Source organism: Gopherus flavomarginatus, chromosome 3 (assembly GCF_025201925.1).
Source record: "Gopherus flavomarginatus isolate rGopFla2 chromosome 3, rGopFla2.mat.asm, whole genome shotgun sequence".
In the NCBI taxonomy this organism is placed as follows: Eukaryota; Metazoa; Chordata; order Testudines; family Testudinidae; genus Gopherus; species Gopherus flavomarginatus.
In genome coordinates, this window is record NC_066619.1 from 282,522,859 (window position 1) to 282,537,421 (window position 14,563).

The 14,563-nt window shown below is 48.5% G+C and overlaps 1 protein-coding gene across 1 annotated transcript; it reads right to left on the minus strand.

Annotated features, from left to right (window-relative positions):
* Positions 1 to 8,090: 8,090 nt before the first annotated feature.
* Positions 8,091 to 13,616, minus strand: LOC127047422 (homeobox protein not2-like). The gene is made up of 3 exons (XM_050945528.1): positions 13,201 to 13,616; positions 9,776 to 9,984; positions 8,091 to 8,317 (listed from the first exon to the last, which is right to left on the minus strand). The coding sequence occupies exons 1-3, from the start codon at positions 13,556 to 13,558 to the stop codon at positions 8,159 to 8,161; spliced, it is 726 nt and encodes a 241-aa protein (XP_050801485.1). The 5' UTR covers positions 13,559 to 13,616; the 3' UTR covers positions 8,091 to 8,158.
* Between the last annotated feature and the right edge of the window lie 947 nt (positions 13,617 to 14,563).

A 14,563-nucleotide genomic window follows, 5' to 3' on the forward strand; every position in this document is an offset into this window, starting at 1 on the left:
GAGCCGGGGCGCCGGTACTAACCACCTTTTTGTGGAGGGGACATAGAATCATAGGACTGGAAGGGACCTCGAGAGGTCATCTAGTCCAGTTCCCTGCACTCATGGCAGGAATAAATATTATCTAGACCATGCCTGACAGGTGTTTGTCTAACCTGCTCTTAAAAATGTCCAGTGATGGAGGAGATTCCACAACCTCCCTAGGCAATTTATTCCAGTGCTTAACCACTCTGACAGTTAGGAAGTTTTTCCTAATCTCCAACCTAAACCACCCTTGCTGCAATTTAAGCCCATTGCTTCTTGTCCTATCCTCAGAGGTTAAGAAGAACAATTTTTCACCCTCCTCCTTGTAACAACCTTTTATGTACTTGAAAACTGTTATCATGTCCCCCTTAGTCTTCTCTTCTCCAGACTAAACAAACCCATTTTTTTCAATTTTCTCTAATAGGTCATGTTTTCAAGACATTTAATCATTTTTGTTACTCTTCCCTGGACTTTCTCCAATCTGTCCACATCTTTCCTAAAATGTGGCTCCAGAACTGGACACAATACTCCAGCTGAGGCCTAATCAGCGTGGACTAGAGTGGAAGAATGACTTCTCGTGTCTTGCTTACAACACTGCTGCTAATACATCCCAGAATGATGTTTGATTTTTCTGCAACAGCGTTACACTGTTGACTCATATTTAGCTTCTTGTCCACTATCACCCCCAGATCCTTTTCTGCAGTACTCCTTCCTAGGCAGTTCCTATTTTGTATGTGGGATATAAACACCTTTCCCCTCCCTTGGAGAGGATAGAGACATTATAAGCCCTGAGCCAAGGGTATGCCACTCACAGGCTACCAGAGGTGGGGTGAAGGAAGACCTTTTCTTTTGTGGGGACGTTGGACTGTACACATTTGGTTTGGACTCTGTCAACCCAGAACTCAACTCAGAACCAGCTGGAGGGCCAAGGCCTCAGATCCCCATCACTGGGCTTGGTTGATCCCACCCCTCCTATTATCCCCATTTGATCTACTATGTGGGAAGCAGGCCCACAGGATCCTAGATTTCCTCCACAAGCCATGGGAGGAGCCAGACCCAGGAACAACCAACATGGTAACTATGTGTTCTGTTTGAGAGAAAACTTAGAGACACTGGGGGCTTTCTTGACAGAGAACCTGCTGAAATCTCACTAGAACCAGGAATGAACCTACAATATAGGGGCCAGGATGTGAAAATTTAACCCCAATGATAGGATTTGTTGTTGCTGCCAACCTTGAAGTCAAAACTGGAGGGTAAGTGGTAAGGATCCTTCAAGGTTGTAAAAAGGACAGGGCAGTTGATTTTGAAATCCACTGTTCAGGGAAGAGAAAATAGATCTCTACCTTCCCTTGATGTTCTTAGCATTGAAAGAACAAACCCACCTAACCTACCATCATGTGGATACCGAGCCAGGGGAAAAGGTCCCCGAAAATCTATGACCCCTTTGTCAGAAGTTGTGGGAAATGGTCCACCAGAAACGACTTGCTATCTTGGACCTTGGGAAAAAAACCTGAGATTCTCACTTAACCATATGACTCCAGGAGCTGGGACTTTAAAAAAAACCACCCCAAATATATCAACGCTCCCAATAAAGTTACAAGAGTTGGCAACACTGTCCGTTCAGGTTTTTGCTTTACACTAAAGAAGCCAAAGGGTGGCACTGGCCACTGAACTCCATATCTCATCACAGGGACTAGCAAGGATGCAGCTTCTTGGGCAGTGGCGGATTAATGTACAAGCCCTGGCCAATCTGGGGGCCCCCACAGGAGTGCCAGAACCTGGGTAGAAGCAGGGGTCCACTGGTGCTAGAACTGTGGCCCTGCCCCCTGCTCTTCCTCTTCCCTATGAGGCCCCGTCTCCTGGCCAGGCTGGAAGCTGGAGCCGGGCAGAGATGCGAGCCGCCCAGGGAGCCCAGGCCACTGTGGGGAGCCTTGGACCCTCCACCTGCCCTGGGCAGAGGCCAGGGTGCCCAAGAGCAGCCCTCAGCCTGTGCCCCCACCCTGTGGGGCATGCCAGGGGTGGGGGTTCTAGGCCAGCCTCCTGCCCTCACCCTGGGGCCTACAGACATGTTCTGCGGGGAGAGGAGGTCCTGCCCCGGCCTGGAAGGCAGTGCGGAGCCTGTCATCGGCAGCAAGGACCTGGGCAGGGAGGGCTCCTCTGGCACAGCTCCTGCTGCTACTTGCCCGGCCTCAGGGGCTGCGGCATCTTGCTCAGTGCCTGCACCCAGCTCCTGCTGCTGGAGATAGGCTGCCCCCTGGGCTTTGTGCCTGAAGTAGCAACCACCGGCGGCTCTGCTCCTCCTGTCGCCTCTGACCCGAGGCTTACAGTTTGGGGAGGCAACATGCCGAAACTATGCCCATGCCACCGCTGCGCCATGCCTGCCCGAGGGTACTATGCCCATATTAAGAAGTGGGTGGGGGATGGCTCCGCCTGGTTCTGGTGCCCTGGCCCCACAGGGTGTGGGGAACCCAAATATTCTTTGTGCCCAGATTAATAAATCTTAATCCGCCTCTGTTCCTGGGGCAACAATTGCAGCACGGCATGGTAAGAAAATCACCGTGATGGCAGTCCATTTTCATGGAGTTAACTGGCCCTCACCCACTCTTGTGTTGGCTCTCTCCCGCCCCCAGTTGACACCCCAAAGGATGATTGGCTACACTGCACATGTGCTGAGCGCCAGCTGCTATCAGAGCTGCCTTTGCATGTCCCTTTAAGAAACTTGAAATCTTTTCCCCCTGACAGTAAAACCCAGAGCTCGGCAGCATGGCTGCTCTTTGGGCATTAGGTGTCGCTGCAGGCTTTCTGGCTGGCCACTGACGTTCAGAAAAAGTTCAGTCAAATAAGGGCTCAAATCTACCAGGGTCTTAGCACCTTCTTGGAAAGTGCTGAGTTGCACTTAATTCCCAATGACATTGGTGAGTGAACTCAGGACACTCTTCCGGATCAAGCTCTAAGGTAAGTAACATATTGACACCTGACCTCCTGCTTCAGGCTGCAGCTTGTGGATGCTAGTCTAAAGGTGCCAGGTTACCTCCCTTGGAATCAGAAAAATTGGAAAGGGAACAGACCTATTCGATACTTTAGGGGGAATGTCCCCCTTATACAGAGAGCCATGACAAGGCCAACACCCCACTTGCATCCTACTTAAAGCCTCAAAATAGGGATTAGTCTTGTGCTAACCTGATGGGGAAGGAGGGAGGCCGGGAAGAGCACATACCAATGTTGCTATGATCCACTAAGTGGCACAGACAAGCATGGCAGATACAGGTCATTGTTATATTTGTTTTTGGTAGTTTCTTCTGCCTTGGACTTTCTTTATAGGTGGTTGGTGGGAAGGTAGTGTGGCCTAGTGAAGAGCACTGGACTGGGACTCAGGAGCCCTGTGTTCCTGGCTCTGCTGTTTATTGGTTGGGTGACCTTGGGCAGCTCACTTGACCTCTGTGCCTGTTTCCCCATGTGTAAAATGGGGATAATGATTCTGACTTCTTTTATAAAGTGCTTTGAGAGCTATGGATGAAAAAGTGCTGTATAAGAGCTAGGGATTGTTATAATAGGAGCTGTCTTTAAGAACAGGGTGTGGCAGACAGAATGTGTTTGAGATTTTGAGCAGTGTGTGGGAGATTTTCCAACCTGTAGAGAAAGCAGGAGAGTGTGCCTGAGTTCCAGAAAGGTCAGAACTTGATTTAATAAACTCACCTTTCCAGAAAGTAACTTTATTCTCCATGGTGTCACATTAGCACTTATGGGGAATTGGCTGCCTCAGGGCACTGCTAATGAGCTACAGAGCTTTTCACCTGCAGCCACTAGGATGAACCATGCCCAGTTTAACTAGGAATTGAAAAGAATTTGCCACTCTTCTTTGCTCTTGACTGTAAACTCTTCAAGGCAGGGACTGTCTCTCCATTTAAGTTTGTGCAGCACCTTGGACAATGGGGCTTCGATCTTGACTGGCTCCTTTAATGGGAGCTCCTAGTCAAAAAATTTTTTTCCAATAAAAACCTTTTTCATCAGAAAATAAGAGTTTCATTAAATTAAATTTGTTGACATTAAAAAAAAATGTTAGGGGGAAAACCTGACATTTTTCAAAATGAGAAATTTAATTTTTACTTTCCATTGGAGGGTGGGGGAGATTGGTAGGGGGTTTAAAAGAGGCAGCAGAGGGAAGGAAACGCTCAGAATTAAAAATTATACCTTTACTCTTTCCCCCTTCCCCCCCCCAAAATAATAAACCTGTCTCCATGGGGAGTATAATTCCATTTTTTCAGCCAGATCTAATTTGTAATGACACCTTTAGAATGCAGCGTGACATAATATTTTCCAGGTGATGTGTACATACGTTTTAAAGAAATGTCACACATGTGAAAGAGACTGCCCTCTGCTGGGTGGGCTCAGAACTGCTTGACAGTGCATCAGAGGCCTTACATTGCTAACAGTTAACAGCGATTTTTCTTTACCCTGAATGGTAGGAGTTTGTGCTACAGCAGCAGGAGGTCTATAGGCACATGGTGCAACATGAGGTCAGAAGGATGTGTGGCTGTGGTTTTTGCACCAAATTGCAGTTGTAGGAAGTCTCCCAGGCCAGTGGTAGATGTAAATGAGCATTTGGGCTAGAACTGGTGTCCTGAGACACCACAGAGCTCCTTGCTGAGTGGGTCAGGCTTCTCCCTGGAGGTACCAAGCCTCAGGGTGTTCGATGAGGCCCATGTCCAAGTGGATTGATACTTCTGGCTCATCCCAGAAATTCATGGTTGCTGTAGTGACCATGGGCCTGGCCTGGGTGGTTTCTGACTCAGCTCACCTAGCTGGTCCCATCCTGGATCTAATATTTGTGATGGGGCTGGAAGAAAGGGGGACATGGCCGGGGTGGAGCATCACCTTCTGTGAATTGTGGTGGGACCTTTCCTACAGGGTTGAAGGGCCTGTTTGAATGGTCTGGTCTTGGAGGCTGAGGGAGCATCAGGGAATCCAGAGAGGTCTGAGGAACCAACTCTCTTTTTATGAGTTACTTGGATCAGAGATCAGGGCCCTGTTGTGCAAGGCACTGCGGAAAATCAGCAGGCAGATCACCCTTTCAGTGGTTTGGCTGGCCCACGTTACCGTCTTTTGTTCTTTACCAGTGATACCATGGCCCCTTGTGACAAAGTGGGTGATTTTCTTGTTCTATCCTTGTTTTCCAATGGTTTGCATGCAGAAGGGGGTGAGACTCAGTTTCCCTCGGTGTTACTGGTTTAACGAGGTGAGGGGAGAGGGAGTTTGTTGTTACAGAGACAGAGAGGGAATTTGGGACCCCAGCCAATGGCCTGGAGGATGGATACCCCAGCAACTGGTGACCTGGAGACCCAGCTTAGGAGTCACAGCCAGTTCAATGGGCTGTGAAGAGAGGGCCCCGGTGACCTGACCAGCTGGTTCCAGCCAGAGGGGGCCAGAGGACAGAAGGAGGAGAGGAGCCCAGGCCACCCGGTTAATGACCCTGTTTAAGGCGACCCAATGGACAGAGGTGGGGCTTGGGGCCAGTGATATCAGATGCCCAGCTGGGAAGCAGGGGGGCTGTGGGCTGGAGAGGGGAAGCAGGCAGAGCCCACCTGGATGCAGGGAGACTGGGATGTGCTGTGCTGAGGGAGGCCAGGCCTGAGGCCCTGAGAGTTTCCTGTGCTGTCTTCAAAGCTCAATAAACCCTTCTGTTTTTGGCTGAGAGTCACTCCGGTCTAGAGAACAGGGCTGCATCAACCCCTTCGGGGGGTGGGAGGGGTGGAGGCCCTGGGGGTCCAGAGCGAGTGAACTCCCTGGGGGGGCCCACTGCGAGATACAGGTGTGCTAAGGCTCAGAGAGGTGCGGCTCCAGGAGGTGGAGGAGCCTGACCCTGGGAGAGAATGGACCCCCGGGAAGGGCTGTCTCACTGAAAGGGGCATCCCCCCACGGACTGCACGGGGCCAAGAGTGGGCATGATCTGTGAGTCTGTGACACCCCTAACCACCGCTTCGGCTGGCTTCCCTCTTACGGGTCATCCTGGTTTGTAGATGAAACAAGAAGGAAAATGGCTAGTGCACCAGTGATGGGAAATCACAGGCTGAATCTGACTGAATGTATGAACCATCTGCCAAGGTGGTGCAGTCTGAGCCCCATCACCCACAGGCTCCAATCCCCCTGCGAGCCACCCAGTCACATCTTTGCTTGGAAGAAAATATCACCTCCCAGTTTCCATCCCTTTGTAGCTCTTTTGAAATAGACTAGTTTTTATTATGGGCAAATGTGAAGCAAATAAATAAATTACAGTGTCCAAAAAGCGGGGCTATGTCTATAAATAATACAAGAGTCGTGTTATTTACAATGTTCTGGTTCAAAAAGAGGCACAATAAATTATCCTGAGCATTTGGGGCCAACTGCCAGGCATCCAGCTGCTTTAATATCCTGGAGCAGTCCTGACTGGGCTTCAGCAAACACAGGAAACAGCAAACACCCGTGGCGGCAAGCCCCGGTACTGAGCATTTGGGTGCTAAGAGCGCCCTTAGCAGCTGGCAATGTGAACTCAAAGCACACCTCAGACAATGAAATAGAAAAGGGATTGAGCCTCACCTGTCCTCAACTATCACAAACTCAGTTTGCTCTCCTGTTAAAAATACAAGCGCTGGCTCTATTGTGAGAAACTGGGCAAAACTACCAGATGCTGTTTCCTCTGACATAATGCAGAGATGGAAGACACAACAGAGCAACTACAGCTGGAGTCATAAAGAGTGTGTGTGCGTGGCTGGGGGTGGGGGTAAGACCGTGCTTGGTATAAAGATGGAGTTTGAAATCCAAAGCAATACTTGTATAATGGGCTGAAGCAAAATTCCACATCCAAACACTGCCCTATGGAGAGAGGTAACTGAAAGCTAGGCCCAGATTTTGCCACTTGATCGCACCTCTGCACGGTAAAGGTAATGCAATATGTGCGTAGGGGTGAGGTCTTTGATCTGGGCTTTGCAGGCCAGGAGAGAGGCAAAAATGTACAAATCCTTATTGCAGCGATGCAGGAGGGCTGCCTGGAGGCACTTTCATTCTAAGCCCTAGGCGCTTACAGCTTTCAGAAAACTTGAACTGCAAATGTTTATCTTTAGGACCTGATCCTGCAGTCTTACATTGACCTGGAAGGACCTGAGCCTCTTCTCGTGTCTCTTATGATAACTCCATGGCAGATAATAGGCTTACACCGGTGGAGTATCGATGTAAATAAGATCAGAATCAGTATATAGGGACAGCAGCGGCGCTCCCATTGAAATCAATGAGAATTATGCTTGTGGCAGTACCAAGCCCTCAATTATGGCCAGCTGGGCTTTTTTCTCCTTAGTTTGGTCAGATCCCCTTTACTTTATTGCAAATTTTAGAGGAGCATTTTTTGTGCAGATCTGAACTTCAAACCTGACATGGAAATAAATGAACTAGGAGGCTACTAGGGAAAAAGTCATGAGTCTGATTCTCTTAACAGTCTCCCTGCCCAGGGCTACTCAGCAGCACCAGGGGGCTGATAAATCACAACTGCACTGCATTTACATGCACTGATGTCTGGATCTGGATTTGAACTCTATGACTTGCCCCCTTCTCTCATGTCTAATTTTAACCCCAGTCTTTCTGCTGGAAAGGGGCCATGCTTTGTGGCATTTCAACAGAGAAAAGAAAGACTTGTGGGTTATCTGGTTTTACACACTGTGGCCCTGTTATGGAAGCTGCCCATGTGCAACTAGGGTGACCAGATGTTCTGATTTTATAGGGACAGTCCTGATATTTGAGGCTTTTTCCTATATAGGCTCCTATTACCCCCCCACCCCAACCCACTGTCCCAATTTTTCACATTTGGTATCTGGTCAGCCTGTGTGCAACTGACCTGATAAGCAGCAGGCCCTGGGTCTCTAGTATGAGGTTGCCAGACAGTGGGTGTTGCATATCACAGACACATCCTAGGCAGCGCCAGGTCAGTCCGGTATCATCAGCATTAAGATAAAGAGCTTGATCTATTTATCTGGCTGGAGAAGCGCATGTGTGGAGCAGCTGCTTAACTCCCTGGTAGCTTCATCGGTCAGTCTTCTCCTTGGACATAGCTGTAAACCCCCACTAGTTCCATTGCAAGAGCAACGTCTGCAGCAGGGAATTCTCAAGCCATTTAGACCTCCACTTCCACCGTGTCTTCCTCGTTGTTCTCAAGGTCCATCGAGTCCGTAGGAAGAGGCTGCGTCTCTCCAAACTGCGCCAGCTTCGCTTTCTTCTGCTCCAGGCTTTGCTTTCTCCATTTGATCCTCCGGTTCTGGAACCAGACTTTCACCTAGGAGAGATTCAGCACAACAGGCAATGAAAACCACTCACTCTGGGCCAAGGCTTGGGGGCATTACAGCCCTGACCTGGCAAGTCTTTGAACTGTGCTAAAAGACTGTCAGCAGGGCCCAATTCTGTAATCCCTCCACAGGCAAGACCCCTGGAGTTTGACCTGCAGAAGGACTTGGTGCTAAGAGGCTCTTGGCAACATGGGCCATGAGGATTATTAATAATAGTTATAAATAAAGCAGTGGCTCCTTTTTTTTGAGGCTCTCAAAGCACTTTACAGACATTTACCTAAGCCTGCCAACTGCCCAGTGAGGTTGGTAAGTGGTATTGTCCCTGATTTACAGATGAGGAAACTGAGTCACATGACGGTCATGCCATCTGCACACAGACAATAATGAAACGGATCACAAGAGTCCTGACTCCCCGACTCTGTCTGAACGCAGCTCTCCCTAAGCAGCCCCATGTACCAGCCACCTCAGCACAAAGGGGGTGATTAGACTGGTTAGAAAAGGCCCGATCCTGCTCCCGATGAGGTCAATGGCAAAACTCCCATTGGGTCATCCAACCAGGAACAGCAATGATCAGCGAAAGCAGGAGAAGAGCTGGGGGACAGTGCTGCTGGCTTGGAAGGGTGGGGCCCACTCCTAGGCCTTCTTTAAAGTGACGCAAATCAGCGATCATGGAAAGAGTCCCCAGTTCCCAGAGGTCTTTGTGACCCTCAGCCCCCATGATGGTCGCATGCACAGTGACAAAAATCAAGAATCATAGAAACTAGAGATGGAAAATGAGTCAACTAGTCCACCTTCTCCAGCTAATGCAGAACTGATCCTTGCAGTACAATAGGAATAGCCAGGCTCCATCAAAGCAGTGGCCCACCTACTCCAGTCTCCTGTCTCTAGCTGTGGCCAGTATCCGCTGCTGCAGAGGAACGATGGCCCCATTTTGACAATTGCACAGTAATCTTCCCATATAGGAAGAGTCTTTCTAACCTATAACACTTTGGCTGGCTTGGGCCCTCAACCAGGAGCATCTATACCCCAAATACATCTATTAAGTAGGCTAAAAATGCATCAGCGGAGGTTGTTATTATTCAGGCAAATTTCTAACCTTATTTTGCCTCCTGCCTCAGTGATATCTTATATGGTAGGGCCACAGGTTAACTATGCATCATGATTTGCCTGTGCTTTGTCTCATCTAGTTTTAAATATTCCTAGTCAGGGGATTTCCCTTGGGATCCCAGGGACCCTCCCCGTTTCTGGGGAGAATCAGCTCCTTATGACAGGAGCTCCTCATGCTATAGCAGAGACAGAAGCCCTGAAACTTGCTAGGTGGCTCATCTGCTGTCATTTCCGGCTGCAGTCCCAGGAAGGGACCATGCCTGGATCTCTGCCTGACCCCGAGGACTGTGTAGAGATCCCAGATTGCTCATGGCCTCAGGGGAAGGGGGTAGATGTCCTACCTGGGTCTCTGTGAGGTGCAGGGTGGCCGCCAGATCCACCCGCTCCATGCCCACCATGTATTGCTGTTTGAGGAATTCCTGCTCCAGCCGCTCCAGCTGTTCTGGTTTGAAGACTGTGCGGACCCTCTTCGTCTTACAGGGCCCCCTGGATCTCCAAGGAACAGAAGGCCCCAGCGAGACAGCTCCTACGCATCCAGACAACTCCAGACCTGCGAGCAAGGGGCAAGAGTCAGCAAGGCAAAAGACAGAAACAGCCCGATGAGCCTTGCAGGAAATGCCTGACACATGTACAGAAAGAAAGCACCCGTCACAGCCCTTGTTAACTCTCCTTACGGTGGGTGAATGTGTTTTATCTACTCCAAACCCTGCTAGCTACAGCTGGGGCTGGTTTTGGAGCAGGGCTGATCCAGTCCACAGGGGCTAAGGAGGGATGGAAGAGCAGGAACAGTAATGCTTTGAGGAAAGAAACAGCCTCTGCCAGCCAGTATATCTGGGGAACCCTTCTGACAAAGGGCCGACCCTGGTCCCAGGGAAGTCAGTGATTGCATGAGGCGAGCCAGATTTGACCCGCTCCATGCATTGCTTATACTGGAAGTTCTTGTTCAGGGCCAGATCCAGCAAACACTGTGATTCAGTGGGATTGCTTGAGAGTAAAGATAATAATGTGCTTATGTACTGGGGAGGAGGATTGTCAATTCTCTATGGCAAGGTGTGTCTTGGGTCCTGCATGGTCTCATGTACATTGCTGGAATAACAATAGTTACTATATTATTCAGAAGTGTCTAGTTGGTATAATAGTATGGAATTCTTAATAAAAAATCGTCAAACTACACTAACTCAGGAACAGGCAACAGGGCTTCTCAGGCCCTGATCTGCCAACTCTTTCCCACCCGCTTCAAATTCTTACACAAAATAAATGCAGGGCTTGGGCCTGCAGCCTTAATCACATGAGTAAGCCTTACTTATGTGAGTCATCCTCTGACTTCAGGGATCCCCATAACCCAGGAAGGTTGCAGGATGGAGGCCTTCGCATAATGAATAAGTGGGAGTTTTCTGAATTTTGAGCTCCTCTCTCCTAAGTCTAGGATTGTTAGGATCCGAGGTGTTGGTTCGGCCCATGCTTTGGATCTGGGTTCCGATTTTGACCACCTCAGAGTTTGGAGGGCTGGAGGCCCAGGGTTTGCAGTCAGGCCCCTTGCTAATAAATAGTTACACTGGAAAGCCCTGAGCCTGCCGTTGGATCTGCATGTGTGGGTCCCTGTTCCCCTACTGAGCCCCACTGACTTTAGAGGGGCTCTGCAAATGCATAGGGATCCACCTGCATGGATCAGCCTGTGGGATCATGGTCCGATAGGATCATGGTAGGAGTTAAAAAGGTTTCCAAGTATCAAAATATAGTTATATAAACCACTGGGAACGTGAAATGTCAATATTAAAATGTTTCTGACAATAAAAATAGGTAGAAAGTAATTATAAATTGTTAGAATTATAGGCCTTGATCCTGCAAATTCTTCTGTACATGCTTAACTTTATGCACAAGAGTAATCATTGGGTCAATGGGATTACTCCAGTGTGTAAAGCTAACCAGGTGCGTTATGTGTTAAAATATCTGAGTGTATAAACACTTATAATGTAGGGCCAGATTCTCTGCTGGTGTAAATCAACGTTAGTTTGACTTGACTTGAACTCAGCCTATTTACAGCAGAAGGGCTAAATATATTTATTATAGTAGGATTTGGAGTTAAATAATTTATAAAATCATTTTGCAAATTGCCCAAGCATACTGTCACCACCTAGCAATATAATTACAATGTAATATATAAATGCACAGATATTAAACGGTCTAAAAAAAGATATAAGAATTTCATAACTACATTAAATAGTTTTAAAAGGCTTCTGAATATAAACAAAACTTTTAGAATCTAAATCCTAAAAAACTCTAGGGCTCAAATCTTGGTTTCTTATGCAGGCAAAAATCAGCATTGATACAGGTGGGTAGTTTTGCCTCTGTTACCAACCATGGGATTGGCCCCTGCACGCTCTATGATAATACATTTCAGTGGGCCATAGTGCACCATCTATTTTTAAGCAAAGCTACTCATTGAGATAAAGGGTTAATTTTGCATAAAAACCAATCATACCATATGGTTTGATGTAAATACAGAGGAGACAGGAATATACACACACTGAACTAAAGTCTGCCCTCTGTTAGAGCAATCCAAGTCCATGGGTCTCTGGTTCTGCCCATGAAACCCAAATTAATCTGTTACTTTAAAAACAAAAATCTCTTTTTGCCCTAGGTGCATGTGCATTAAAAAGCCTAACAAACTTTGGGGCCAGATTCTGCAAACACATGTGAGAGTAATTTTACTCAGATGAGTAGTTCCAACTGCAGCAAAGTTATTCACACACAAATCTGCAGGATCAATCCCTAAGAAAATAAACCCCAAACCATGGGCTCCCTTCACCCATCAGCTTCTCAGGATTAATAAGCATCAGCCCCTTTAACCCAGAAACAGAAATAAATATTGGGAAATCACCGTGCTCTCTCCTCTCTACCCCCTCCACCACTGCACACAGAAACTGAGCAGAGTCTGTAAACTTCAGGAAATTAAACTGAATTTCTGTCTGTGACTGTATCAGTGCCCACAACAAACTAGCTGGGGACTAGGGTGCAAGATGCACCCTGGAAATCTTAGGGATCCTAAAAGAATTTTAAAAATAAAACCTTTTGGGTTTTCTACTAGTTTGGTTTAGTCCAGAAAAAGTCAAAGCTCTAAGGGTCACAGTTTGCTCCTGCCCAATCCTGATGAGTCTGTATCTCTTGCCAAGCTCCCTAAAGGATAAGGCAGAACACTGCCATCCTCCAGACGCCCTTTTACAGCTCCAGACACGGCTTCCCCTTCTCAAGGTCCCTTCCAGTCCTATGATTCTGTGACATGCTGCATATAAAAGTAACAATGCCTAGTTCCTATACCGGACATCTGCCACATACCCTCTACCCACACAGACATACAAACCAACCTCCACACAAACTACACCAAGACAGATTAACCCCATGCACAGACAGACACACAAATACACTGGCAGAAATGGGTCAGAACCATCTACCCCTCACCCACCACAGTACATGTGCACACATACTGGAGGGAAATACCCTAAAGTTAAGAAAGACAGACACACACATGCACCCTATACACAATCCAGGTATGCCTCACACATGCGGACATGCCACATACCCGTACACCCCTCATTCCTTCAAACATGGACACACATATCAGACAGCAACACCCCATTCACAGATCCAGATTGAGAACCAGTAGCACTATAACTTTTGTACACACAGACACACCCCTGCCTCCACTCACACCCCCCAGAACACAGGCACCCACCCCTGTAACCTTTCCAGCTTAAACACTACTTACTGTCTTGCTTACAGCTGGGATAAGAGAACAGGCAGCCCCTCTGCACCCTGTGCTGCAGCTGCTGGTGCAGCACCCCATAGCCCAGCTTATCCAGGTACATGGCTGGGTAGGGCATGACGCCAATGGAGTAGGTGGCTGGGTAAATCCATCTGTGCCACTCCAGAGGCAGCTTGGAGGACCATCTGGCAGAGGCTGCGCCTTTCTTCTGGGGCTCTGGCTTGGAGAGGATGGCGTCAATGCTAAAAGGGGTCTTCCGAGGGGGCTGGGGAACATCTGGAGAAGCTGGGGGGCCAGATGAGTCTGTTGCTGTTGCCAGGATGTTGCTGAGCAGACCTGGGAAGAATGGGCTCTGGAGCATGTTCAGACAGCAGATATGTGGCTGATGGTGAGGCTGGGACTTAGCCGCTTCCTTAGCCTGGGCTTGCTGCTTTCCAGATGCCCTGCAAGCTGCACTCTCCCAGCCCTGGCCTCAGCCTGCTGGCTGGCTGGCTCTTTATACAGAGGAAGGGCCCAAGGTGGCTTTATATCGAGGGCTTCCCCTGTGAAGTGTAAATAAGATATTAATATGCAAAGCAGGCTGCAGCTGGGTGGAGAAAGGAGAGGCTGTTCCAATGCCTGATGCTCTGCTGGGTGCCTGCAGGACAGGGGTGTCTCTGGGCTGGGACAGGCAGGGCACAGCCTAGACTGGCCTATGACAACTGTCAGGTCTGCTTGGAATGATCAAATTGGAATGGGAAGGGAGGTCTCACATCCCATACAAATATACACACACACAACATGCACCTAAAAGCCCCTCCACAAATATACACAATATAAATACAAGCATAGATGCATACACCATACACAACACACGCATACACACAACACCGAGATAACAAAAGTACAGAGAAACACACAAACATCCACAAGATACATGTAAAAAATACGATCATACACACAATATAAATGCAGAAATGCACAGACACATGAACACAAACACACATCACCACAAATATATACACACAAATATCTGCAAGCACGCACACACAATGTGTACACATGCACACGTCTATATGCGCTCATGCACCTAAACACACACAAGTCTCTGTGCAAGAGGGTGCTGAGATATGGAGCTGAAATTCACTGTTAATTTGCAACCTGTTATTTCAGCGTGTGCAGGGCCGGCGCAACCCATTAGGCGACCTAGGGCTCTAACATTTGGGGGGCGGTGACTGCGGCGGCCGGATCTTTGGCCGCCCTGGTTGTCATCGGTATTTCGGGGGCGGGACCTTCCACCGCCTCTGTTGGGGGCACCATTTCAGGGGCTGGACCTTCGTCCACCTAGGGTGCCAAAAAAGCTGGTGGTGCTCCTGAGTGTGTGTGT

Coding starts and splice junctions, on each gene's coding strand:
- LOC127047422 (XM_050945528.1), bottom strand. CDS start 13,558: ATGCTCCAGAGCCCATTCTTCCCAGGTCTGCTCAGCAACATCCTGGCA. Junction 9,985..13,200: donor TCCCAGCTGTAAGCAAGACA/GTAAGTAGTGTT, acceptor CCTTGCTCGCAG/GTCTGGAGTTGTCTGGATGC. Junction 8,318..9,775: donor TGCACCTCACAGAGACCCAG/GTAGGACATCTA, acceptor AATCTCTCCTAG/GTGAAAGTCTGGTTCCAGAA.